At 54.0% G+C, this 24,413-nt stretch overlaps 1 protein-coding gene across 1 annotated transcript; it reads left to right on the plus strand.

The window, feature by feature from the left end:
* The first annotated feature begins 7,625 nt into the window (after positions 1 to 7,625).
* FAIM2 (Fas apoptotic inhibitory molecule 2) lies at positions 7,626 to 24,096 on the plus strand. Its single transcript, XM_074164899.1, has 12 exons — positions 7,626 to 7,640; positions 9,209 to 9,389; positions 12,360 to 12,463; positions 12,622 to 12,686; positions 13,439 to 13,492; positions 16,738 to 16,788; positions 17,328 to 17,367; positions 17,849 to 17,886; positions 19,033 to 19,120; positions 20,301 to 20,396; positions 22,195 to 22,248; positions 23,947 to 24,096. The coding sequence occupies exons 1-12, from the start codon at positions 7,626 to 7,628 to the stop codon at positions 24,094 to 24,096; spliced, it is 936 nt and encodes a 311-aa protein (XP_074021000.1).
* Positions 24,097 to 24,413: the final 317 nt, after the last annotated feature.

Consider the following 24,413-nt stretch of genomic DNA (forward strand, 5'->3'; position numbering starts at 1 on the left):
TTAGTTAAGATCAATCAGGTTGCAACATCACCCTCAGGTGACAGGAGTGAGCAGGAGACCTCAGCGTCACCTTCCACTGGATACCCAGGGTTATGTTTGCAAAACAAACCCCATCTAATGAGCCAAACTCCCAGCAGGTGTAAATTGGGGACGTGGCTTTGCCATCGGTGCAGTGACATCAACTGAGAGCATCCAGTGCCCGGCCTTTTCACCATTTTCCTCATTTTGACATAAATCAGAAGAAAATCAAGCTGAAGTCCATGAAGGAGAAGTGAACGAGCTCAATTCAGGTGTCTTTCTCTAGGTAATTTATAAAAACCCCAAACCACGAGGTTAGATACCAACAGGTCCTGGTGGCTCTAGAAGCCATGTCCCCTGTCCCGTGCTGTCCCGTCTTCTGCAGCCCCATGGATCTGAGATGCTCATGGCCGTGAGGGATTGCGGAGCCAGGGCTGTTGCAATGTGTGCGTTATCTCACCATCGGTGCCCTGGGGACCAATTTGTGTATTGATCGCTCACGGTGCTGCGAGACTTTTTTTTTGGGCTGTTATCTCTTCATCTTTGCTGGGAGGGAAGCGGGAGTGTGTCTGGCAGCTTCACCTTCCAGAAGAGGCTGTTGGCCCAGCATTTCTCCTGGGGAGCTGCGGTGAGGAGGTGCCCAAACGGCGCACGGGTGAATGTAGGTTCTTGTGAAAATCCCTCTAACAACCAGCTGGGATGGATGGGGAAATTAAAAAATGCATCTTTCATCTGAGACCAAGGTCAGTGCCATGGTCCTCGTTGTACAGCCGCATAAAGGGAATAGTGCAAGCGACTGTGTGGTCCACAGGGGGAAAAGAAGGATCATGATCAGGCTCTAGTGGCAGCAACCCCAGGGAGAAAGCCAGAGGAGGTGTCGGATTGTATTAAATCCCTCCCAGCCATTAAACCGAACAGTCATTTAAAAATCAACCATTGAGTATGAAGCTGCTCCTGCCTCTGCTTTGGTGGAGCACGGAGCTGAGGTCTGGGTGTGGAACCAGGCTCTGGCATCCCCAGAAGCTGGTGGCTGCAACCGCTCAGAGGCATCTTCAACTCAGAGCTTCAGCACAGCCCCAAAAATGTGAAGCTCAGCACAGGCAGTGTCATCACAGGCCGGAGCCGTTGTGTGGTCACCAAGTGGTGCTGCTTGTTCCTCGACTCTCAGAGTCACTGAAGACTCACAGCTGCGGTGGCTCATCCAGCTCCACCACCCAGGGCTTTCCAGTCCTTGGTGCCCCAAGGCCTGTGGGGTTTGTGCAGAACCAGTTGAACCATTAACAAAAGGTTGGGTTCCCATCCTGGATGGGCTCCAGGGAAAAGGGGTGCAGTATGTGAACAAGATGGTTGGCCCAGAGCCGTGAGGGCAAGACCGGTTGTGTGGGAGAATGACTTTGCCCAAGGGCCAGGGGCATCCACCAGCTTCCCTCTGCCTGAAATGATCCTTACAGGGGCTTGGGGACTGGCCTGGAAACCATCACTCTGTTCTGGGACAGTGTCAGGAACGAGGTTAGGACCTTGGTGTGAGTTCCCAGAAGCTCCTCTCCACCGAGCTGCGACCCGAGAGCTGCTTTGGTGATGACCATTTTCATATTGAACAAAAACTTTATGCTTTTCATGTTTTCCACATTGCTTCAGGACACTCCTCCCACCCCAGGTGGAGATTGACGTTGAATCCGAGACAGTGGGAAAAGCAGGGAATGACGCAAACCAGTTCAATAGGTTGGATACCACCCAGGAAAAGACCTCAACAGCCTTCACAGTTGGCCATAGGCCCTTCCCATCATGGTTGGATCCTGCAGAGGTCTCCTTTGGTCCGTGGGATCAACATACACTGGGAAAGGGCTAGGACAGACTCCAAAGCTGCTCTTAAAACTTCCACTTTTATGTAAGGCATGCAGATAGGAGAAGATGCAACCTAGTTCTTTAAAATTTTAAGGGGTTTCTTCCCTCCTCCTGTCCCTTTTTATCTCTCGGTCTGTCTGTCTATCACCTTGCAGCCTCTTTTCCCCTACACGCCTCCTCCTCTCCCTGCTTTACGGTGCTACCCAGACACCCACTTCCATGCCAAGGCTGCGAGAGCAAGGGAACCACAAACTTGGTTTCATAAAGCCTCGGGCTCTTTTCCCCTTCCGAGCATAAATGTTCAGCGTGGGATATTTTTGTTTGCGGTTAGTGACTTGATTTCTGTGTGGGTTTTTGGGTGCGGCGCAGGGACTGGGTTGTCAGCAGCGTGAATTGCCATCCTACTTTGGTAGAATGACTTCTGGAGGACTTTATTTTTATCTTTTTTTTTTTTTTTTTTTTTTTTTTTAAATCTAGGCTATTGCACTGATTTCCTTCTGCATTTATGCCTGTGTTGATGGGATCTGGCCCTGGGTTGTCAGTGCAATTCGCTTTGCTTCCTTGAATTATATGGAGAGGAGCGTTGGTGGCTCCTCCGAGCCCTTGCCGGGGAAGTCCAGCATGTGGAAGGTATTGTGTTCTCCTGGGTGGGGATGAGCTGCCCGGGGAGTTCTGCCTTTCTTTTTGCTGGTCCAATGGAGCTTGTAAATTTGCTGCAGAGGGAATCCAAGAGGGGCCAGGTCTCCTCTCCTCCTCATCCTCCAGGATGGGGAGCATTGTCAGACACCAGAAATTGTGAAATGTCACACTCAAGGAGCACACATCGAGCCTGGAAACCTTCTGCCTCAGGTTCCTGTGGAGCACAGGAGCCCTGATGTGGCACGAGGACAGCCTGGTGCGGGAGGAAACGATAGTGCAAACATGGTCACCGGTGAGAAACGGGGGGAGAGGGATCTGTAGGCAGACGGGCAGGTTTGGGGAAAATGAAGGTACTTTCGGCAAAAAGCAGGCGTCAATCTCCTGGCCCAGCACCGTCACGTGTGCCGGGATGTTACGGGAAAGATGTGGGTTTAAGGACGAAGGGGAGGAAGGAGGCGGCTCCCCGGGAACTCTGGAGCTGTCGAAGGAGGAAATGCAAAGGTGTTTGCTCGCTCAGGGACGTGGGCAGATGGCTTGGAGGACAGGGACACACTCCAAGCTACTCCTGGGACATCACGAGGCCAGATGGGAAACCCCCTCACTTCTGCCTTTGAGCTTCCAGGGCAAAGACAGAGGCTCCTTCATGGATAGCACCAACAAACCTGGATTTTAGGCCAGTTTCAGTGCTGGAAATGGGGGCTCTGAGGTGTAGCAAAGCTCTTTCCTCCATCTCTTCCCCCTGCTCGTTGCCTGGGTCCTGGGCTGCTGCGTCAGGCCACGGGTCACTCGTCGCGTGGGCTCCTAAGAATTTAAAAAATTGCTATGCGCATCCCCGGGTGGTATTATATAAATTTCCTTCATAACCATTTAAAGAAGAGACTGCACAGTGGCATGAGGGTGTCACTCCGAGCGTTACCCAAACCCGTCTTGTCCCCCCCTCCCAGCGAGGCGAGTTTGCATACTTGTGCAATTCCTGTCCTTTAACAGCATCAAATGCACACGATGGTGGTAAGAACATGTTCTTCTGGCAGCGATGAGTGAAATGCACCCCTGAGCAGCTGAACAATTTAATCCCGGGGAGTGCCTCGTCTTTATATTTATCTATTTTCCCGGTCGGTGTGTGCGCGTGTGTTGCTGTTACTCTCTGACGTGGTTTGTGGGTATCACGGGTTTTGCTTCCGTTTATTTTTTAACCTCCACCACCGGGACCTGTTCCCCACAACTCACTGAAATCACACACCGCAACTCTGGAGATGTTTAAAAAAAAAAGGGGGGCAAAGTTTCTCAAAGCACCCAAATTCTGGCACCGTCTTAGCCCCACGACACGGGCAAACAATTGCGAGCAACCCAGTAGCTTACTGGGATAATGGGCCCCAGCTGAGTTGCAGCTACTGCCCACCACTGGGGTTTAAGCCCTCTCTAATTAAAATGCCCTTCTCAGGGTTTAAATTAATTGTACCCAGCAGCTGGGAGTGTGTGGGGGCTGTGATGAGGTGTGACAGCTCAGCTGGGCAGGATTTTCTTCCAGGCAATGGAAAACTGATGGTTATAAAGGGGGTGATGGAGGGGGGGTGGGTCTCTTTTTTAAGCTCAGGCACTGGTGTTGGGTACCAAGGCCTGAGCTGGAGCCTGATGCTCCTTCCAGACACCAGCGAGGAGAACATCCCACCCCAAAGAGTTCTGGTTTGTCCAGCTCCTTCTACTGTATGTTAAGGGGACGTTATCTCTGCTCATCAAGAGTGGAAGGAAGGCAGGAGGGTGATTTCAGCCAAAGGAACTTCTTGAAGAACAAGAAGGTATGAACTGGCCAGGAAGGGAGATACTGGTTCTGGGGAGCAGGAGATGAGGCTCTGGGGTGGTTGCTTGGGACTGGTAAGCACTGGAGACCTCCCAGCCTACCCTGTACTGGGATGCTGGCAGGGTGGGAGATGAGGGTAGGGCTTTGCCCCTTGAGCGTAAGGGCGTTTTTATTTCTTTTATCCTTCCAAACCCCTCTTCAGGCATGCCCTGGTGTTCACAGCTTGCCTGTTAATCTCTCATCCAGGGACCAAGCCTGGTGGCAGGATTTAGCATTAATAATCCATGGATAATTCAGCAGCTGGAAAGCCTAGGGTAAATTCCTGGATTTTTTAATGGGTTTTTTTTAAGTCCGTGGCAGAACATTTACTGCCAGTGGGGGCTTTTACCTCTTGGGAATGGGGGAAAGTGTATTTGCAGAGGGCTCCAGGGTGTACCATCATCTATGTTGATGCAGCAGATCCCTTAATTATCCCATCAGGTTTTCTTTACCTTGGTTTTGGTGTGATTGAGCGTTCAGCACAGATGCTTTAATCCCTGTGAAATCCCTCGTGGAGTTGGCAGGGTGTGGCCTTGACAGGTTTTGGGTTTTTTTAATTTTTATTTTTTTTTTTTTCCCTGAGTATTAAAGGTAGATGAGTGCAGGGGAAGGGCTGCCTCCTGTGGTCCGACGTTGGGGATTTTTGAAGGGTTGGGACGATGCTGTGTGAGAGCATCGCAATCCAGAGCCTGGCTCCGGTGTGGACTTCCCCTCCTACTGCACCTGTGAGACTGGGAAAAGGGAAGATCTAGAGAAAACTACCTTTTTGGTAGAGCTCTGACGCATTTCAGAGCTTCCAGCTCAAACAGCAAAGCAAAGAACGGGGCTTGGAGCAGCTTTTTTTGGTGGAGAAGGCTGGTCCCTGTTCATTGCTATCATTAGGCAGAGTCAGCCTTGTCTTCTCCATGGCATAATGAGACTCCCTTCAAGCCTTGCAGCCCATGGGCTCTCCCACCTCATTTTCCTGGCTGTGGAAAGACACAAAGGTTTCTCAGAGCCCTCTGAAAAGGTTTGCTGTTAGTGCTGGATGTGTTTTGGGGCTGGGAGGTGAGGGAAGACCCTCTGGGAGCTCAGAGGGTGGGAATGGGTCTTCCAGACACCAGGGTGGTGGAGGGGTTTGCTGTCTCATCCCTGCTGCTTTTTATTTAAGGAGAGGCTGTTGTGGTAGGCAATGCCATCTGCCTTTCTCTGCTGAGGGTTTTTTTCCTCTTCCAGACCCAGTCTTTTAACTCTTTGAAGCATCTTCAGCCTTGGGATGGAGCATGGAGGGGGAGGGTCCCACATTATCCCACCAAGGAATCTGGCTTGGCCAGGGACTGCAGCTGGGATGAGTCTCCCTCTGGGGCTGGTTAAGAAAATGGGTGTCTCCTTTCTCGCCATGATGCTGATGCCGGGCATCACCTGGAGTTTCTGTTCCCAGGCTCTTGACCCCTGGACTCATCCCCTGCTTGAAGGGCATCAAGGGATTTGGTTTCCTTGTGCTCGGTGGCAGCGAGAACCCCACCTGCTGGGTTGAGTTTCCCTCCCTGGCTCGGGACCTGCCCAGTTTTACGCCTCTGCTCAACCTCGAGGAGAATGAAAGCCCTTGAGGAGCTTGTGGTTAACAGGCACTTAATTGATTCTGAATAATCCTGACAAGTTTTTGCAGTCCTTGTGGTAATCGCCTCTCTTTCCAATTGAATAGCTCGGGCTAGGTCTGTGTGGATGCCAGCTGTACATTGCTTGGCTGCATTCTTTCATTTCCAGCTCATGCTTTCCCTTTAACCCTTCCTTTGCCGGCTTCTCCGCCAAAACCGCGAATGGGGATGGGTTTTTCAACCTCCTTTCCTTGAAGACAGTCTGTTTGCCACCTTCTCTAGGACTTTTAGGGAGCCTGAAATGTGGCAGGGGCTTTTTTTTTTTTTTTTTTTCTCATGGCAGCGTAAGGCGATGAACTAGTTCGTTTTTTGTACCTGTATTCTACACTCGGTAAACTAATTTGAGGCGCGATGCGTGCCGATGGCACGGCAAGCGATGAATGAGAATTGAAGGGGCCGGGGAAGGACCAGAGGGAGGATGTGGAGGGCTGGAATGAAGGGGCAGAGATCCCAGCCTGAGAGTGGTCCCAGTACGGCCCGAAACCACTGTCGCTGCGGGGAACACAGTGCAGGACATCTCTCCCTCACCACGAGTCCGTCTCTCCACGTGTTAAGTGGGGGTGTGTTGTGTTTGTGTTGTGTTTGTCCTGTCTGTCTTCTTCCTCTGTCCTGGACAAATTTTCTGCCCGTGTGAAGCACCTCACTATGTAAAGGAACAATTTCTTCCCCCCCGCCCATCTCCTGCCTCTGGCTGGGCGGTAAGAGGAGATGTCTTCACCTCACCGTGCTCTGCAGACTGTAATTCCGTCCCCCCCGCCCAGACCCTGTCACGGGGGGGTAAAACCTCATTCTCTTTGTGCCCCTTCCCTTGGACGTGCTCGGGGCTGGGAGCTGGACTCCCCATTCAGCCCCCTCCTCCGTGTGCTTGAATTAATAATATTGCTTTGGGGATGGGGGCTGCGTGGTGGTCACAGTCTGCTGGCTGCCCTGGGACACCTCCGAACCCTCCTCGTGTCCCCCAGCTGGGACTCTATGGCTCAATGTACATGGGGCAAACGAACCTTAACCCCTCTATCCCCCCCTCCATGCAAAGCTGGGAAGGGTCAGGATGGGAGCCGGGGCTGTGTGTGATTCCTCTCTCCTGCTCTTCACGTAGGGAGCTTGGCTCAGGCCTCCCCCTCTGCCCCAGCGGAGCCTCCAGCCCCCCACGATAGCCCTCCGCAGGGCCCGTAGAAGCTACTGCTCCCTGACCACTGGTGGCAGAGAGATGCTGCAGCAAAGCATCCTTCATCCCTCCCGTCTCCATCCCCTTTGCAACCTCAGCATCTCTGGGGCGGCCGTTTCCCCACCCCGTGGGACCCTGCCGCTGCCGCGTCCCTGCATCCTCCCCACGGCTGCATCCCTGCATCCTCCCCATCGCTGCTGCTGGCTGCTCGCCTCTGTTTTTAGCTGTTTTTTTCCCGGCTTCCCCCTGTGCTGCAGGCTGGGAATGGTACGGTCCTCCCTCCAGCGCCCGTGGTGTCTCCGTGGATGTTGCTAGAAGGTGAAGGCATCAGCGCAGGCTGCGGAGGCTGTAGCCGTTGCCGCCAGCCCTGAAACACCCCGGGAGAGGGGGTGGACGGGACCCGGTGAGGGGGTTCGTGCTCATCCTCGGCCCTCGCCCTCCCACCGCTGCTGGCAGGGTCCGGCAGCATCCCTAGCGAGGAGCCATGACCCAGGGGAAGGTAGGTGGGAGGCCAGCGCTGGGATGATGAGTTGTCTTGCTTGCATAACTATTGCATGTTTGGGGTGGGGGAGTGTGAAATGGGTTGAAAGGAAGGGGATTTAAGGAACAAAACAATCCCCGTGGATGGGGGGAGCTGGGTACCCACGCACGGCCCCTGCGATGGGGGTGTTTCCAGCAGAGGAAGGGGATGGGGGGCTGTGTCGTTACGGGGCTGGGGGCCGTTTGTGCTGGATGCGGAGCTCAGCCCTGCTGTTGGACCTCTGGCCCTTCCCTCCTCCCATCCCAGGTGTCAGGGAGCTCAATGGGGGGGGGCTTGTGCCCTCCCAGCAGCCAGTGCTGGGCACCCCCCCTGAGCACCCCCTTCCTGCTCCAGGGAGCTCTGGATTTTGGGGGTTCTCCAATACTCAGAGACCAGGAAGGGGGGGTTAAATGCATCCTCTGCCAGCACGGTGCACCATTGCCATGACAACGATGCTGGAGGCTGCCTGGATGCAGGCAGCATCGTCCCTCCTTGGGTATCTCTAGGGGTCTTGTGTGACATTGGCCACCCTGTACCCAAGGGCAGGGTATGGAGGACAGGGAGGGGACAGTCCCCATGAGCTGGCAGAGGAGGTGGCACAGTTATCCCGATGCAGCTGCGTCTGCTCCTGCTGCATGGGCCTGTTCCACCTTTAATTTAAGACCTTTTTGCAGGGTCTGTTGCAGTGCTGTGAGTCTGTCCGCTTCATTTTGGACCCCTTGTGGTTCCAGCCCCGCATCCCTGTGATCCGTGGGGATGCTCTCCCTGATGCTGAGCTGCCCTCCTTCCCCCCCACCCCCCCCTCTTTGGCAGCGAGGGCAGGCCACCAGGCTCGTGACTTATCCCGGGATGACAAAGATCTAGAAGGTGAAATGGATAATGTTCCCAAGGAGAAGGAAGTTCTCAGGTGGCCTAAGGCTGGCTCTTTGCTGGGATTGCAATAGTCGGAAGAGGTGGGATCCCAAGTCCCTTATCTGCCCCTTCAAATTCTGGGAAGCAGGAAGGCTGAGCCTCTGCATGGGCAGAGAGGAACGAGCGAGAAGGAAATATTGGAGGGCCAAACCAGAGCTCTTCCTGGGGGCTAGCAGAAACCCCCCCCAAACGTGGGTGCAAGTGGAAATAAAGGAGTTCAGGGTTTTCTGCCCAGTAACTGAAAGCTCTTTAAGGGGAAATTTAGAAAGAAGTAGGCTGAAAAGCGGATAATTATTTGGATGCTTTCCAGCGTTACGTATGAGCTTGAGGCACCATGGAGGACCCTGGGCCAAGGCTGTGTCTCCTCAGACCTGGTTGCCTACAATTTTTCATCCCCTTTATCGTGGCAGTTTTTTTCCCCATCTCTCCCCTCAGTCACATCGGAGGATGCTCCTTCCTGGGGGAGCAGGTCTGGGTCCGTTGCCAGCTCACAGGAGTTACTGGGGGTCTTTCCAGTTCCTGGGACCCAACAGAGGGACCTCCGGTGTGTGTGCCCTGTCGGGTTCCCGTTGTGGGGCAGTTCCTGTGCTGGTTTTATAGTCTAATCTCTCTTTTCCTCCCCGCCCTTTGTGCAGCTCTCTGTGAACAACAAACCCCCCAACTCCGAGGGGCAAGGGGAGAAGAAGGACAATGCCACGGCTCCACCAGCTCCTCCGACCTATGAGGAGGCGACAGCGGGAGAAGGGATGAAGGCTGGGGCTTACCCTGCTCCCCCATCGGTGCCGCTCCACCCCAGCTGGGCTTACGTCGACCCCAGTAAGTCCTTCTGTGGCTGTAGCCAGGGTGAGCCCCTGGCAGAGGGGAGAGAGGGGTGCGGAGATTCCCCCTCCAGGCTTGGTGAGAAGAGGGGAACCAGGGATGTGGTGCCCAGTTTGGTCCATGGTGGAGCTCACCCCAGAGCCGTAGCTACAAGCCATAGAAGTCTCTATATGTAAAAAACACTTCACCCAACCACTAGACCACGCTGAGGTGGGACTAAACTCCAGTGTTCTGTCCCTGCTCCCCTTCCCAGTACTGGGATGGGGAAAAAAAAAAATATCCCCTCTCCCAGCTTGCTGCACTGGGCAATGCCACCTCCTGGGGCTGGGGAGGGTCCCGGTGCCACAATCCCAGCTCTGCAGGCACCAGCCCCCCCTCCAGCTCCTGCTCAACTCCAGCTTTCAAAGAAGCCGCTGAACTGGCAAAATCAGTGTCGGGGCATCAGTGAGGTCTGGCTGCTACGAGCCCGTGTTTGGAGCCAGCGGAGGCTAAAACGCAGCTGGACTTGAAGGCTGAATTGTTCCAGCATCCGTCTGTGTGGCCAAATCCTCGGCAAACAAACAGCTTTTCTTCCCCGGGTGCCACGTGTGGCTTCTGCTTGGTCGTGACAAGGGGACAAAGGCTCGACTGTGCCCGATGCAGGGGAACGGCTGGGTAATGGCGACCTGGGACGGGCGCAGTGGCCGGCAAGCGAGTCTGCTGGGGTGGCCAAGTGCTCCATCAGTGTCGAACTGGAGAGAGCACTGGAGAGACTGGTTTTAATGGCTCCTGAGACCTCTCTCTCTGCTCAATCCCCTTCCTCTGCTGTGCTTTGCTGGTCGCCTGTTCCATCCAGGATGGGCGCAGCTGCAGGGATGGAGATGTTTAGGGAAGGGGAATGAGCAAACTAAACCCCTCTGAGATGTGTGTTGCTTCACACCCCAGTGGTTCCGCAGACTTTTCCCATTCTTGTTTGCCTCCGGGGGTCAGAAACAGAGGGGATAAATAACCTCCCAGCTTGCTGTGACAACCATCTGGGTCTCTCCACTGTCATGATGAATTAGGATGGGCAAAGCCCAAATAGGTCAGGATGCGGGTATTTTGGGTTTCCCGGAGGACTTGTTTAGGTGATGTGTCATCTCTTGTCCCCTCCCTGACAAGCCTCGCAGGATTTTCCTCTCTGCAGCTGTGTCCTGATCCCTGCTGGTCTTTTCCTCTGATTTCACGTGCTTCTCCCCTTTCCCTGCCCTCGGCCACGCTGCAAGCGGTGGCTCCTGTCCCAGCCGCACGCCATGGGGCTGTATCTAACAGCTTATATGAGGCTGGAAGTAGCTGGAAAGAAGTGATGTGGTTTTTGGGTTGTTTTCTTCAGTAATGATCTCGGGACACGTTGTCTTGCTGCCTCAGACGTGGCCATGGGTGGGAGGTGACGGATGCTGGGGACACACGAGCCAGGGAGGGAGGAAACCCCCTCCGTTCCTCCGAGGCATTTAGGTGCCTAATTCGATGTTTAGATGCCTCGACTGCTTTGACGCAGGAGGCAGTGAAGTGTCCCTGGGGACATGGGGCTCGGGTGCTCTCGGCCCCGCGTGGGCGATGACGGATCTCGCAGAAACGCGGGGAGGATGCGCTGCAGGAGTTTCACCTCCACTGGGGCGCAGGAGAAGGCACAAGAAGAGCAAAAGGGATTTATTTCCTGCCAGGGCACCTTTAGGATGGAGGCTCCTGCAATAAGAGCAAACAGCCTTTGACCAGTAAACCAGAAGAAATCCAGGAGCAGGGCCTCGAGTTTGGCTTCCCTGGTGCCTGCAGCCTCTCCTCTGTGTTGGGAGAGCCTTTCCTCCATCTGCCTGGAGGATCCGAGTATCGCAGAGCTGAAAAGATTTGGGAAGGAGGGGAGGCATCTGTCAGACAGGCAGGGACATGAATGTGTAGCTGGTGTAATCGCATGAGCCTTCCTTCTGTAGGAAACCCAGGCGGGGGGACTGTCAGTAACACGGGAGGGGATATTGGCAAGAGAAGTGAATGGCACAGGGCGATGACGCACTAAGACAACAGAGGTTTCAGTATTTATTTTATGAGGCTCAGGAGATGGAGGGGGCTGATTCTATATCTAATTTGTGCGGCCGATCTTGGTGGGGAGAAGCTGCTGCTTTGGGTTTCTCCCTGCAGCCCCTGCCCTGTGATATCTCCGCTCCTGCCTCCATCCCTGGCTGTCGGTGCAGGGGTTTTCCGATGTTTCCCCCCTCCTCCCTTCCATCTGCAAGGAAACCTGATGGTTTATGGTCCAGCCTTTCCTCCTGGCCCATCTGCAGGGGAACTCCAGCAGCAAGAGCCTGTATTACAGCCCAGCAGGGCTGGCTCATGGCGGGATGGATTTTTAGGGAACATTACTCTGTGGCAGCTTTGGGGTTGGTTCCCCCTCGTTTAGGTTTGTTGCTGAGCTGTTCCCCGATTCCCTGCATGGAAATGGGATTCGGGGATGGACCAGGTGGAAAAGCCGGCTGTAACGAGGTGCTCACGTTGGGAGAGGGCACAGGGTTGACATCAGAGGCGATGCAGAGACAGATTAAACCCAGGCAATTAGAGAGCAGAGAGGGAATCCTGCACCAGAGCCCCGATGGGGATGACTGAGGAGCTGAGTCACGGCTCCTCTGGGGGACGCTTTAACATTCAGTGAAAGGTGAGCAAGGGTATGATACGAGCCCTCTAATTGCCATTAAAAAAATACGGTGTTACCACGGACGGGAATTAGCCCTGGTGTCCTTGGTGTGCTGGAGTTTGCAGGAGTGGTTTCCCCGCTCTGTTCTCGGAGATGGTCCCAGTAAGATGCAGGAGTGGGAAGGGAGCAGGGTGTGACCCAGCAAGCGCAACAAGAAAACCTTGGAATTCGGGGCTCCTGAGCTCCAGTCAGTCACTGGGATGAGACTATTGGAGCTGGGGAGGGAACTGGGTGATGGGACCTGATCTGTCTGGCTTCTGCTTCAGGCACCAGCCCCAGCTATGGCAGTGGCGGGTACCCAGGGGACACGGAGATGCTCACGACCTTCAGCTGGGATGACAGGAATGTGCGCAGAGTGTTCATCAGGAAGGTAAGGGACAAGTCTCTCCAGGCTCTGCCCTCCCCTGTGAAGGCAGGAGACCACTCTGAGCCCTTGGAGGGACCTGGCTGTGATGGTTTGGTGGCCTCCCTGGGCTGGGTGGGAAGCAGAGATGCTGCGGATCACCCACGGGCTGCCTCTCGTTGCAGGTTTATGCCATCCTGATGGTCCAGCTCTTGGTCACTGTCGTTATTGTGGCTTTCTTCACCTTCTGGTAGGTCTCTCCTGTAGCAGTAATGCTTGCTTTGTCCTGTGTATGACCTGCCCCTCAATTACCTGTTACTTGGGGAGGTGTCTGTTATGTAGGCACCTGAATTTTTTTTTTTCCCCCCAAGTGCTCCAATAGAAAAACAAAACCGAGGGAACCCTGAGAGGTCCCTCGGCACTCCTGCTCCTTTCCCGCACATCCTCTGGATGGGGCACGGTCCCTTCGGGGTGCCATCCCCAGCCAAGAGGTCTGGGCTGCTCACCCTTGAGTATGAACTGCTGTATTTTTCCCTTGGGAGTTATCAAGGGCATCGGATGCCGGCCGGGCTGGGCGCCAGGGACTGGGTTACCCCCCCCCCCCCCGCCCCCCGGCAGAAGCAGATACCCCGTGCTCTCTGCCTCTGCCTTGGGTGACCGAGCATTTTGGGCATGTGCGGCTCGTCTTGCCTCCAGAATAAATAATGAATCACCGTCAGGCTGAGGATTCCAGCTCTTTAATCACTTCTCGGGGAAGGCAGCGGCCGTTCCCGGGGCAGGCCTGGCTGTGTAATTGATAACAGCGGGGCCGGCTTTCCCACTTGACAGGTTGAATTTCTTTCCAGTTGGTCAGTCTGGGTAGGTTCGGCCGTGTTTTTTTTTCCACGTACCCCGTGCTGCATCACCCCGGGTGTTTAATTTAGCGGCAGCCTGTGAAGTGATTGGATTATTTTATTTTTTTTTACGCTTTTCTGCTCAGCATCCCTTTTCTCTGTCTTGCAGCGAGCCGGTCAAGGGATACATTCAGACGCACTCTGCCTGGTATTGGGCTTCCTAGTGAGTATCCCTGTCTTCTCCTGTAGCCATGTGTGCTCCAAACAGCTCTGGATGTGGCTGTGGTGACGTGGAGACACTTTCCAAACACTGTTCAATCTTGCATTGTGAAGAATTTCTCCAATACGTGTGCAGGGGGGAGCTGGGGAAATTCATGGATAACTCTGAGGTGAGAAGATAGAAGAGTCTCATCTAAATGAGTCCAAGACAGGAGATATACTGGATACCTCCAAATATTTCCAAAAAGAGGGCTTGCCTGCTCTACAGAACAGGCTCAAAGTAAATACAGGAGTATTCCTTGCAGGGAAAAACCAGGTAAAACGGGGGACCTTCCAGGAAAACAGTGCAGCAACCCAGATGTGAGACCTGAAAGGTGCCTGGGGTACCTTAGAGGCTTCATTTTGGGTTTGTCCCATTGAAAGCAGGGAGATTTCCTGGGGCTACATCACATGCCTTGATCTGCAGCAGATGAAGGAGGGAGGGGAACGTTAAGGGGAGAGGGAACGCATTTGGAGGGATGAGGGTGTTTGTGGGGCTGTATCTTCATCACGGAGCTGCTCTCGGTGCCTGGAATTTGGGCTGGCGTTCGTGAGCCAAGCCTGGTCCGAAAGGTCAGCTCGGAGGCAGCGCAGGCTGCGCTTCCATGCGCTGGTTTATTTGCAGTTGTGCTGGTTTCCTGGATGCCGCTTGTGTTAGTGCTGCTAATTAAGCAGGCAGAGCGCGCGATGCGATTGTCCGTGAACAAGGCTCTGTGAACTTGGCTTTAATTAGTTCACACCCAAATCATGAAATGTGTCCAGGCCCGGAGATGAGACACCAGCTTATATAACTAAAAAAAAAATAAATAAAAAAAACAAACAAAGACCCAAAATAGCAGTAATAGAAGGGAACTGGCATCAGCCTGTCTCTTTGACCTCAGAGGAAAATAATGTGCTGCTCCTCAGCCGGTTGGTAGACTGGAGAAGCAGCGTTGCCTTGGAGGGAGAGAAGACCAAGCTCTGCTCAGGTCCATGCTTTGACCTTTGGGTTCATCACCTGTCGCTTACTGGACACAGAATCCCAGAATGATATGGGGTTGGAAGGGACTTCTGGAGATCATCTACCCCAACCCCCTGCCAAAGCAGGTCCACCCAGAACAGGTTGCACAGGAATGTGTCCAGGTGGGTTTGGAATGTCTCCAGAGAAGGAGACCCCACCACCTCTCTGGGCAGCCTCTCCCAGGGCTCTGCCACCCTCAAAGTGAAGAAGTTCCTCCTCATGTTGAGATGGAACTTCTTACGTTCAAGTCTGTGCCCATTTCCTCTTGTCCTGTCACTGGGCACCACTGGAAAAAGACTGGCCCCATCCTCCTGACCCCCCCCCTTTAAGTATTTCTAGGCGTTGATCAGATCCTCCCTCAGTCTTCTCTTCTGCAGACTCAAAAGCCCCAAGTCCCTCAGCCTTTCCTCCTAAGAGAGATGCTCCAGGCCCCTCATCTTTGTAGCCCTCTGCTGGACCCTCTCCAGCAGTTCCCTGTCCTTCTGGCACTGGGGAGCCCAGAACTGGTCCCAGTGCTCCAGGTGGGGCCTCACCAGGGCAGAGTAGAGTTAGAATTTATATCCTTCAGCAGGAGCAAACCCATCTTGGGCCAGCTGGGGGTAGGCTCTGTACTGAAGGGGCTTGAATTTTGTCTGTCCCCTCCACTCCAGGGTCTCCAAGTCCTTGTCTTGACCTGGGTCTGATCTTTCATACTCTGAGACCCCAACCCTTTCTACGTCTCTGTAAAGAAGTGGGTGCCCTGGGGTGTTTTCCCACTGCTGGGGTGATGGCTCAGAGGGAATCAAGGAAGAGCAGATGTGAGAAGGGATGCGAAGGAGAGGGACAACTGCAGTGGCTCACTTTGTTATCCCCACACCCTTTCTTTCCATCCACTCAGCCGTGTCCACTCCAGCTTTCCTGGTTTCCCCGTGGGAGAGCAACGCTCAGGTTTATCTCTGGTGCCTTTATCATGGCCCCCGTGGGTTTTGCCGTCATGTTCATTTATTAGTCCTAAGGCGAGTGGCTATCGTGCAGCCATCGGCACGCTTGGAACCTGCTTTCCCCCCCGCCAGGCGTTGGGTGAAAGCAAGTGAGCAGGTTCCTGCTGGGTCGTAACCCATCAGTGCTGTGGAAAAACACCCGGCTCTGTGACAGCCGGAGCAGGGGGAGACCGTCCCTCAGCTGCTGGATTCTTTTAGCTTGGCTGAAGGGTCAAGTCATGGAAGATAAATAACCCTCCTGTCATCTGGGGATGGCTTGTGCAACAGCGTGTTAGGCTCGGGTCTGCTTCAGCGACCTCAGAGGATCCTTCTGCTGTTGAACTCTTCCTCGAGCGTCGGTGCAGTAACGTGGGACCAGTTCCCTTCTCTGGCCCAGACCTTCCCTCTGGCCTCAGGCAGTCACTTTTGTGAATCCTGGTGTAAGTGCTGCTGCAATCCCAGCAGGATGCCTTGATCCCACCGAGCTGGGAAGTGCCTGGAGACGAAGGGCAGGGTCTGGCCACCTCTGAGCGATTCACGCACTGAGGAGGTGTCCACAACAAACACCTCTGGGTTCTCCATCTCCCCTGGACCCAAATGCTCCCCTTGCTCTGCTCTAAAACCCCTCTTCAGGGTTTTCGGGGCTGGTTGTGCTCTCCCACCTCGGACTGGCACAAGCAAAGTAGGCAGCTGGGGGCAGAAATATGCTTCAGGGAGAGGTGGTTACGGCCGTGCTTCCCACCAGCCTCAACTTCTGGCACGGTGCTGGCACTGGAAACAGCAGAGCACACATATCAGCATCAACACATAATTGTTTGAGGGAGCCAGGACTGTTTAGTTTGAGGAAGAGGAGACCGAGGGGTGACATCATCACTCCCTATAACTACTTGAAAGGACATTGTAGAGAGGTTGGTGCTGGTCTCTTCTCACAAGCAAATAGCGATAGAACAAGAGGGAATGGCTTCAAGCTGCACCAGGGTGGGTTTAGACTGGGCATTAGGAAGGAATTCTTCACAGGAAGAGTGATCAGACACTGGAACGGGCTGCCCAGGGAGGGGGTCGAGGCACCATCCCTGGATGAGTTTAAGAGTCGCTTAGATGTGGTGTTGGGGGATATGGTGTAGGGAAGAACTTTGTAGAGTAGGGTAGATGGTTGGACTCGATGATCCCAAGGGTCTTTTCCAACCTAGATGATTCTATGATAATGCTCAGCTTTTCCTCCCTAAACTGGTTTTTTTCTCTCCTTTGCAGTGCTGTTTTCTTTGTGACCTACTTGATTCTTGCTTGCTGCTCTGGACCCAGGTAAAATATTTTCTTTTTGGATTTGAAACAGCCCTGTGAAGTGGAGGGTGAAGGGTTTTCCCCTCGTTTCAAGCACGGCCAACAAAGCGGTGGAGGTGGGATGGGGTCATGCTGACACCGTGATGTAGGGACCAAGGTGGCAGCTGTATTTTTCAGGCCTGACGCAGTTGTGGGTTGCAGCACCACAGCGTTAAAAGCTGAGGTCAAATTGCAGCTGGAAAGCAAAATGTGTTGCAGCAAAAAAAATCGCATCGCTGGGTAGCTCCAAATTCTCAATATTAAATACTGCTGAGGAGAGTTGTCTTGGATCCCAGTGGAGCAGGGCGATGCTAGCTGCTCTTCTGGAATATCATGGGGGACGACTGCTCTTTTGGCCGTGGAGCACCCCAAATTCCAGTCCCAGGAGGGTGACTGTCCCCTGGTACCCCCCCTGCTGTGTGCTGCGATTGTACGGCACAGTCTGAGGCGACCTGTTGTGCAGCGCTGCAGAATCCCCCCGCACGGCAGGGCTGACCCAGCCCCTCTCTCTTCACTTGCAGGAGGTATTTCCCATGGAACCTGATCCTGCTGAGCATCTTTGTAAGTAGCACATCTGGACAACATCTGCCCTGCCCCTGCAGCCAGCGGGGGTTTCAGAGTGGCTCCAGGCAGGAATTTCATCCTCTAATCGCCCCGTGTCTGGGCTGAGGAGCTGTAATTGAACTAAAAGGTGATAAGCAGGAAAGAAGGGAGCCTCTGTTTTTAAAAAGAAGAAAAAAAAACCCAACTATAAAACCTGCAGAGGGTGGTAGGAGCTGGGGTTAGGGTCCTGTGCAACGAGGGGTAGAGGGATGGAGAAGGTGGGACTGCTCTCAGGGTGGTGGCCTGCCCTCACTTTAACCTGCCCTGTGGATATTAATCACTGGAGGATTAGAAACTATGTAAAAATTGCTTCTCTTGAGCATCCGTTTGAGATGCTTCACTGCCCTCGTCATCATCGCTGTAATTGAAATGCTTTATGTGCTGTGTGTCTCCCCTGGGACATGAATGCGGGAGTAATGTGGTTCTCTTCCCCTCCCAGACGCTCTCCATGGCTTATCTCACTGGGATGCTCTCCAGGTAGGTTGAGCACGTGGACTCTGGAGGTTTTCTGCTCCTCTGTCCCGTCTCTTCTGGCAAAAAAAAAAAAAACAACCCTTGCTGCCTTCTGCAATATATGGGCCACCTGATCTCTTTGGAGCTGTTCCAGCAGCCACACAAACCCTGGCCTTCCCTTTTAAAAACACTTTTTAAAGAAACTCTCTGAGACCTACGGTGAAACCCCCATCTTTGTCCCAGCTGGGATGGCACAGTGTAGTTCCTGGCTCCTGGAGGGGCAGGGACAAGGCCACGGGCTATAGGGGACTGCCACATGCTGGGATCTCACCTTTTCCACTGAGCAGCACTCCAGTAGATGGGGCTGGAGCGAGACAAGGAGGTTTTTTTCCAGCAGTTTCGTGGGTTTTTTGCGGTCTACAGCCTCCTCCCTTTTGCTTGTGTTTCTACTGTTCCCGTCTGTTCACAAGATCAGCTCCGGTTCACGTGGGGCCCTGGTGATGAGGCAGATGAGCCAGTGGGTGTTGATTGGGACAAAGAAAGTAGTGGCTTCAGCAACTCGGGGAAAATACCCGTGATATCACTCTCAAATCAATCCGAAGGGGAGAGCGGGGACTGGCTTTTCTTAGGGCTGAGCCTGGTGCTGCAATTAAAATCAGCAGCCAGACTGAATTGCAGCCGAAGCCTGCAGTCTCTCTCCCTCTTCAAATCCCTCCTTCCCTCCAGTTTTCCAAGACTCCAATCCCTGTTACGAGCCCATCATTAGTATAACCAGTGGCTACGGCTTTCTGATTTCTCCTTGTGCTGCAACGACATTTGCCGTTCTATTTTTATTACCTCCCAGTTTGAATCCTCCTCTTTCTCCATCTGTCCAGGGAGAGAGAGATTTTTATAGCAAGCCCCTATCTTTGCTGCTCTCGAGTTCCCAGGAGGCATAGACCTGCCCTCAGGCCTACCCTCTTCTATTTAAAGCAGGAGGAAAACCCATCTTATCTTATTTTAGTGTTTTCTATCCTCCGTTTTTTCATCATGGGGGGGGGAGGGGGCAGGATTGATAATTTCAATGCCATTTGTGCCCCCAGGAAATGCTTTCCCTGTACAGCTCTGCTAAGCTTCTGCCTGTCCCTGTGGGAAACACTGAAAAAAGTGGTTTTGCTGTGAATTTTGCAGTTACTACGATACCAAGTCGGTCCTTCTGTGTCTGGGGATCACGGCCCTGGTGTGTCTGTCTGTCACCATCTTCAGCTTCCAGAGCAAGGTGAGCTTGTGCTGGCCAGTCCCTCCGGGAGAAGCATCTCCACGGGCAGGGCACAGGGACAGGCAGCTCCAGGGTGGGGGTGAGGTGTGAAGGGGCAGGTCTGTAGGGCTCTGGAGGCAGCAGCAACCTGCTGGGATGTAAAGGGGAGGTTACAGGAAGATTAGGGCAGCTGCTGGGGTGAGGGATGTGTCAGGGTATAGATGAGGCTGGAAGATGCTAATGTACAGGGGCGGGGTGGGTTTTTTTCATAGAATCATAGAATAGCTAGAGTTGGAAGGGACCTTAAAGACCATCTCATTCCACCCCCCTGCCCTGGGCAGGGACACCTCCCACCAGAACAGGTTGCCCAAAGCCCCCTCCAACCTGGCCTTGAACCCCTCCAGGGATGGGGCAGCCACAGCTTCTCTGGGCAACCTGGGCCAGGCTCTCACCACCCTCACACCAAAGAAGTTCTTCCCCAGATCTCAGCTCAATCTCCCCTCTTTCAGTGTCAAACCCTTCCCCCTCGTCCCATCGCTCCCCTCCCTGATCCAGAGTCCCCCCCAGCTTTCCTGGAGCCCCTTTAGGGACTGGAAGGGGCTCCAAGGTCTCCCTGGAGCCTTCTCTTCTCCAGGCTGAACCCCCCCAACTCTCTCAGCCCCCCCTCCCAGCAGAGGGGCTCCAGCCCTCCCAGCATCTCCGGGGCCTCCTCTGGCCCCGCTCCAACAGATCCGTGTCCTTCTGGTGTTGGTGGCCCCAGAGCTGGAGGAAGCACTGGGGCAGGGGGGTCTCCCCAGAGGGGAACCTCCCCCCACACCAGCCCTGATCAAGAGTCCACCCTCCATCTCTCCTGTAGGCCCCCTTATAGGCTGCTATAATTTTTTTGTAGGATTATGCTGTGGGGTGCAGAAGGGCAGTGGCACAAATGTGTGGGATGAGCTTTAGGATCTCAGGTGTGTGATGGGTACCGAGTTCTTGCCTGTGGCAATAAAGGGGTAGGGTAAGTGTTTGGCTCTGTGTGCTGTACCAGTGGGTGTTGGGCTGTAGGACCCAAGGTGCAGCTGAAGCAATTGCCGTGTGACAGCAAGGTGGGTGTGCTGCTGGGGGGTCCCTCGTGGTGGGCACGGGGAGGTTGGGCTTCCCTCCCTGCCTCCTGCTCCAGCACTCCGCGCTGGTAACGCGATGTTCTCCATCTCCACAGTTTGACTTCACCTCCTGCCAGGGCGTCCTCTTCGTGATGCTCATGGTTCTCTTCTTTGGTGGCATCATCCTGGCTGTCATACTGCCCTACGGCCAAGTGAGTAACCACCCGCACCCCTCCTTCCTCGCCCAGTGCCACCAGTCCCGGTGTGAGGCTGGCAGCTGTGTGTCCCAGTGGTGGCCCAACCCAAAAACGTGCAGAAACACCAGCAGAAAGAACAGGCGAGACCAGGTGGCTGTTGCCTGGTGGCTGGACAATCAGATATCAGGGTGTAGGACGGCGGTGGCCTGGGGCTTGAGGAAGTTTTGCCTCTGTTCCTGGAGCTGTGTAGTGACCCCACGGCAGGTCACAGCTCCTGCTCGTGCCTCAGTTTCCCCTCCAGTAAAACCAGGGCAGAGAGCACGTTAAAGCGCTGGGTTGCCCCGCATGAAACAGGGCTCTTGCCCCAGATCCAGGGCAGGACTTGGACTCTGGACAAGTGGGCTGCCTGTCTGGCCAGACCTGGCTGCATTCACCCCGACACCGGGCACCGTCCTGCAGCGTTTAATTCTTGGGTCTCAAATTTCTCAGAAATAAGCCCCTCTGGAGGGTGATTCAGACGCCAGGGGACAGGTCCTGATGATGAGTGACCACCTTATGGCTCCTCCAGCCGCTGCCAGCCCCTCTTGCTTGGGTCCAGCCGCTTCCTTTGGCCTCCCAGGTCCCAGCTGGCGTTGGCTGTGCCTGGCTGGAACCTTGGAGCGGTTTGTGGCCACACCTGATCAAGGGTTTGGCATGGCAGCACCAAGTGTCTGGTCTCCATCCAAGAGTGTGTCATTAGGTGAGCTGTCTTTCAAGCGAGAGCCTGACAGACCCCGGGAGCTGCTGATGAAAGAGGGAAGGTGTGTGGGGCCACGCAGCCACCATTAATCACCCTGAGAGCCTGCCTGGAGATGGAGGCACCCGGCTTTGATCAGGGTAGCCTTTAAGTGACCTCCAAACCCTTCATGTCTTCTTGGGCTCCTCTGGTAACCTGAGTCATGCTTTACTGGCCAGACCTGCAGGAGATGCCCCCGCTGGTACTAGCCCTGGAGTTGGTCTGATGGACGAATGCTCCTAAACCAGGAGCTTGGTTTTTTTTGGTTGCCTCGGCTGGAGATCCATCTCTCCCTCCTGCAAAACCTGAGGGTGAAGCAGCTTGTAGTGCCAAGCCACTGCCGTTAAACTGTTGAGACAACTGCTCTTTTATCTTGCAGCTTGTCAAGATAAGCGTGGCTCGAGGCGGCTGGTAATGAGCTTGTCTCTCTGGGGAGGCAGGCTGCGATCTCCGGGCTGAATCAGCTCCCCATGTGGGCACCTTCTCCTGGAACACAGGCAGCTCCTCCATTGGCGCTGCGTGCCGCTAGGCAGGGGTCGAGGTTTGGGCTTAATTCCAGTGAATTTCCTCCTGTGACTCCAGCAGATGAACACGTTGAAGTTACGCTTGTTAACTAAAGCTGGGTCTGGCCCCAAGAAGCATTTGGTGTTTCTTCCAGCGGGATCGGCCTTGCCTGGGTAAATAAACAGCTGAGGCTGCTGCGCAATGTGTTTCCATCAGCACAGGGCTAAGGGACTTCCACAGAGACAGCAGCTGTCTTGGAGGAGGTGATTTGGAAACACAAGGACCTGAGCTAGGAGCTTATAAGCCACAAAGGCCACAGTGAGAGGGGAAACCGAGGCACGATGACCTCTTCATTGCCGTGAAAAGCTCAACAACAGAGACTGCACCGGAGCTGGAAACAGAGCGAGTCCAGCCTGGGCTATTAGAGGACTTTCCCTGACTTGTGTCCCTCACACCAGAGCTAAGCCCTTCTGTGTCAAGTCCTAATTAACCAGTTTTCTCCCAGGCACTGGCTGACGGATTTGCTTCCTCTAGGTCCCTTGGCTCCACGCGATCTACGCTCTGCTTGGTGCCATCATCTTCACTATGGTAAGCGGTTGCTGGTGGTGGGGCCTGGGAATGCGCTGGCAGGAAAAAGAAGCAAGGAGTAAATATTTTTAGCCTTGAAGAGTGCTTGGGGGAGAGAAGAAGAGCGAGTGGCAGGATTGCAGAGAGCTCCACATCCTCAGGTGGCTCATGAATAGCAATTACAGCAGTGACCTCAGCCTTGTTCAAGAAGGTGTTGGTGTACGTGACGGTGCTGGTGCAGAGCATGGTGAGACCGGCAAACCCATGCCGTATGCGCAATACTAGGTGTGAACAGCAGAAAGTATCACAGGGCCGGGGCAAAAAGGCACCCCCGGAGTGGGAAAAGCAGAGATTAAGCTTTGGCACAGCGGTGGGAGCTGGACTCCAGAGCTCAAAGGGAGCCTGGGGATGAAATGAGGCTGCAAAAGTGAGGAAAGTCAAGTTGGGGCCAGTTGAGTGGGAGTGGGCCCAGGGTTGGGTGTAAATTTGGCTGGAAGAGGCACAGAAAGAGTGAGAGGCCAGGGTTTGGGATTAAGGGGCATTAGGAAAGGTTGGCTGCAGGCGGGAAAAGCCCTGGAGCTGGGCAGCTCCTCCAAGGAAGGTTGAAAAGGCTGGGTTCATTCCTTCGACTGCTCCCCAATGGTCCCTCCTGCCAGCTTCTTCCCAGAGCAAGTCCCAGCAGTGCCGTGCTTGCCATTCCGGTGTGGGAGTTGTCCGGAAAGATGCTTGGCGTTACCTCGGTGGGGGTCAGGCGGAGGGCTGCCCTGGGGTTCAAGGCGGTGCCCATTGGGCATGTTGTGAATAAAAGCAGTTGAGCAATTTCATTTATTAGCTATAATGAAGTCATTTCAAGAGAGCTCGGGTATTTCTTCTGTGATTCATGATTAAAGACTGCTCCGTAAAATACAAATAGGCTAAACATCTTATAATTACCCCATAAACTTCAGTCAGAACCTCAGCTGGTGGAGTCGATTGTGCCAGGCTTGTCGGTTCAGCCTGACAATGTCTGGGGAGGGCAGAGGTGGCAGCTGACCCCAGGCGATGGCAAAGACACCCTGCCAGCCCTGCAGAGCTCCCCACTGAGGTGGCTCTGGTGAGAGAGCAAAGGTGAGATGGGAGAAGGTATTGAGCTGGAAGTCATGCAACAAGGCACAAGTTTTCTTGCAGCTGGGCCACCAGCCTGCCTCCGTAGCCCGTGTTCATTCCTGTGAGTGCTGTGACCCCCCCACCCAAGATCTGGGGTTTCTTGTTCTTTATTGTTCCTGTGTTGCTGCTGCTGCAATGACATGTTGGTCCCAGGTCACCTTCTTACCTGGGAGGTGTTTCTGAACTGGGGGAAGTCTGGGAATGACAAGTCGGAGGGACTGGCCGAGGAGGAACAGGGAGAACTGCCCCAGCGCTGGTCCTGGGACCTGTTTGGGATGGATGAAGCAAAGGGGGAGCCTTGGGGGAAAAAGCATGAAGGAAACGGGCCTGGAATAAGAGTCAGGCCCAGGGTTTGACTATCAAGAGTGAAATGAAAGAAGAGGAAAGTTGCAGCTTGTTCAGTGTGGTGTTCTGAGCTTTTTAAATCTCAGTTATAGCCCATAGAAAGTGTCTGCCTTTTTATCCTGGGTACAGTAAAGCAGTTGAGAGAACTCCTGCCATTAGAGCACTTCTTGCCTGCCTCTGCCAAATCTCCATGTGACTGTCATTGGGTTTCCTCCTCTTTCCTCACAGTTCCTGGCATTTGATACCCAGATGCTGATGGGGAATCGTCGGTACTCGCTGAGCCCAGAGGAATACATCTTTGGAGCCCTCAATATCTACCTGGACATCATCTACATCTTCTCCTTCTTCCTCCAATTCTTCGGCTCCAGCCAGGAGTGAGCGCAGCAAGGCAGTATCTTCTCTTTGCTGGCAAGATGCAAGTGTTTAAAAATATTAAAAGAAGAGGAAAAGAGGGTTTAAAAAAAAAAAAAAACAACAACAAAACAACCAAACAAAACCAAACCCACCCTTTCTGGCCCACTAGCAGGCTCCATTCTATCAGCTGAGCAAAGCCCCTGGGTTCCTTATGCAGCTTGTATATATGCTGTTAGGCCTTTGTGACCCAGAAAGCAAAGCAGGGCTTAAGTGTTATGTCTCTTCTGCTCCCTCCACTCCTCCTGAGATCAAACCAGACCAGAGACTGGGAGGCACGAGAC

Source organism: Numenius arquata, chromosome 29, assembly GCF_964106895.1.
Source record: "Numenius arquata chromosome 29, bNumArq3.hap1.1, whole genome shotgun sequence".
NCBI classification, from domain to species: Eukaryota; Metazoa; Chordata; class Aves; order Charadriiformes; family Scolopacidae; genus Numenius; species Numenius arquata.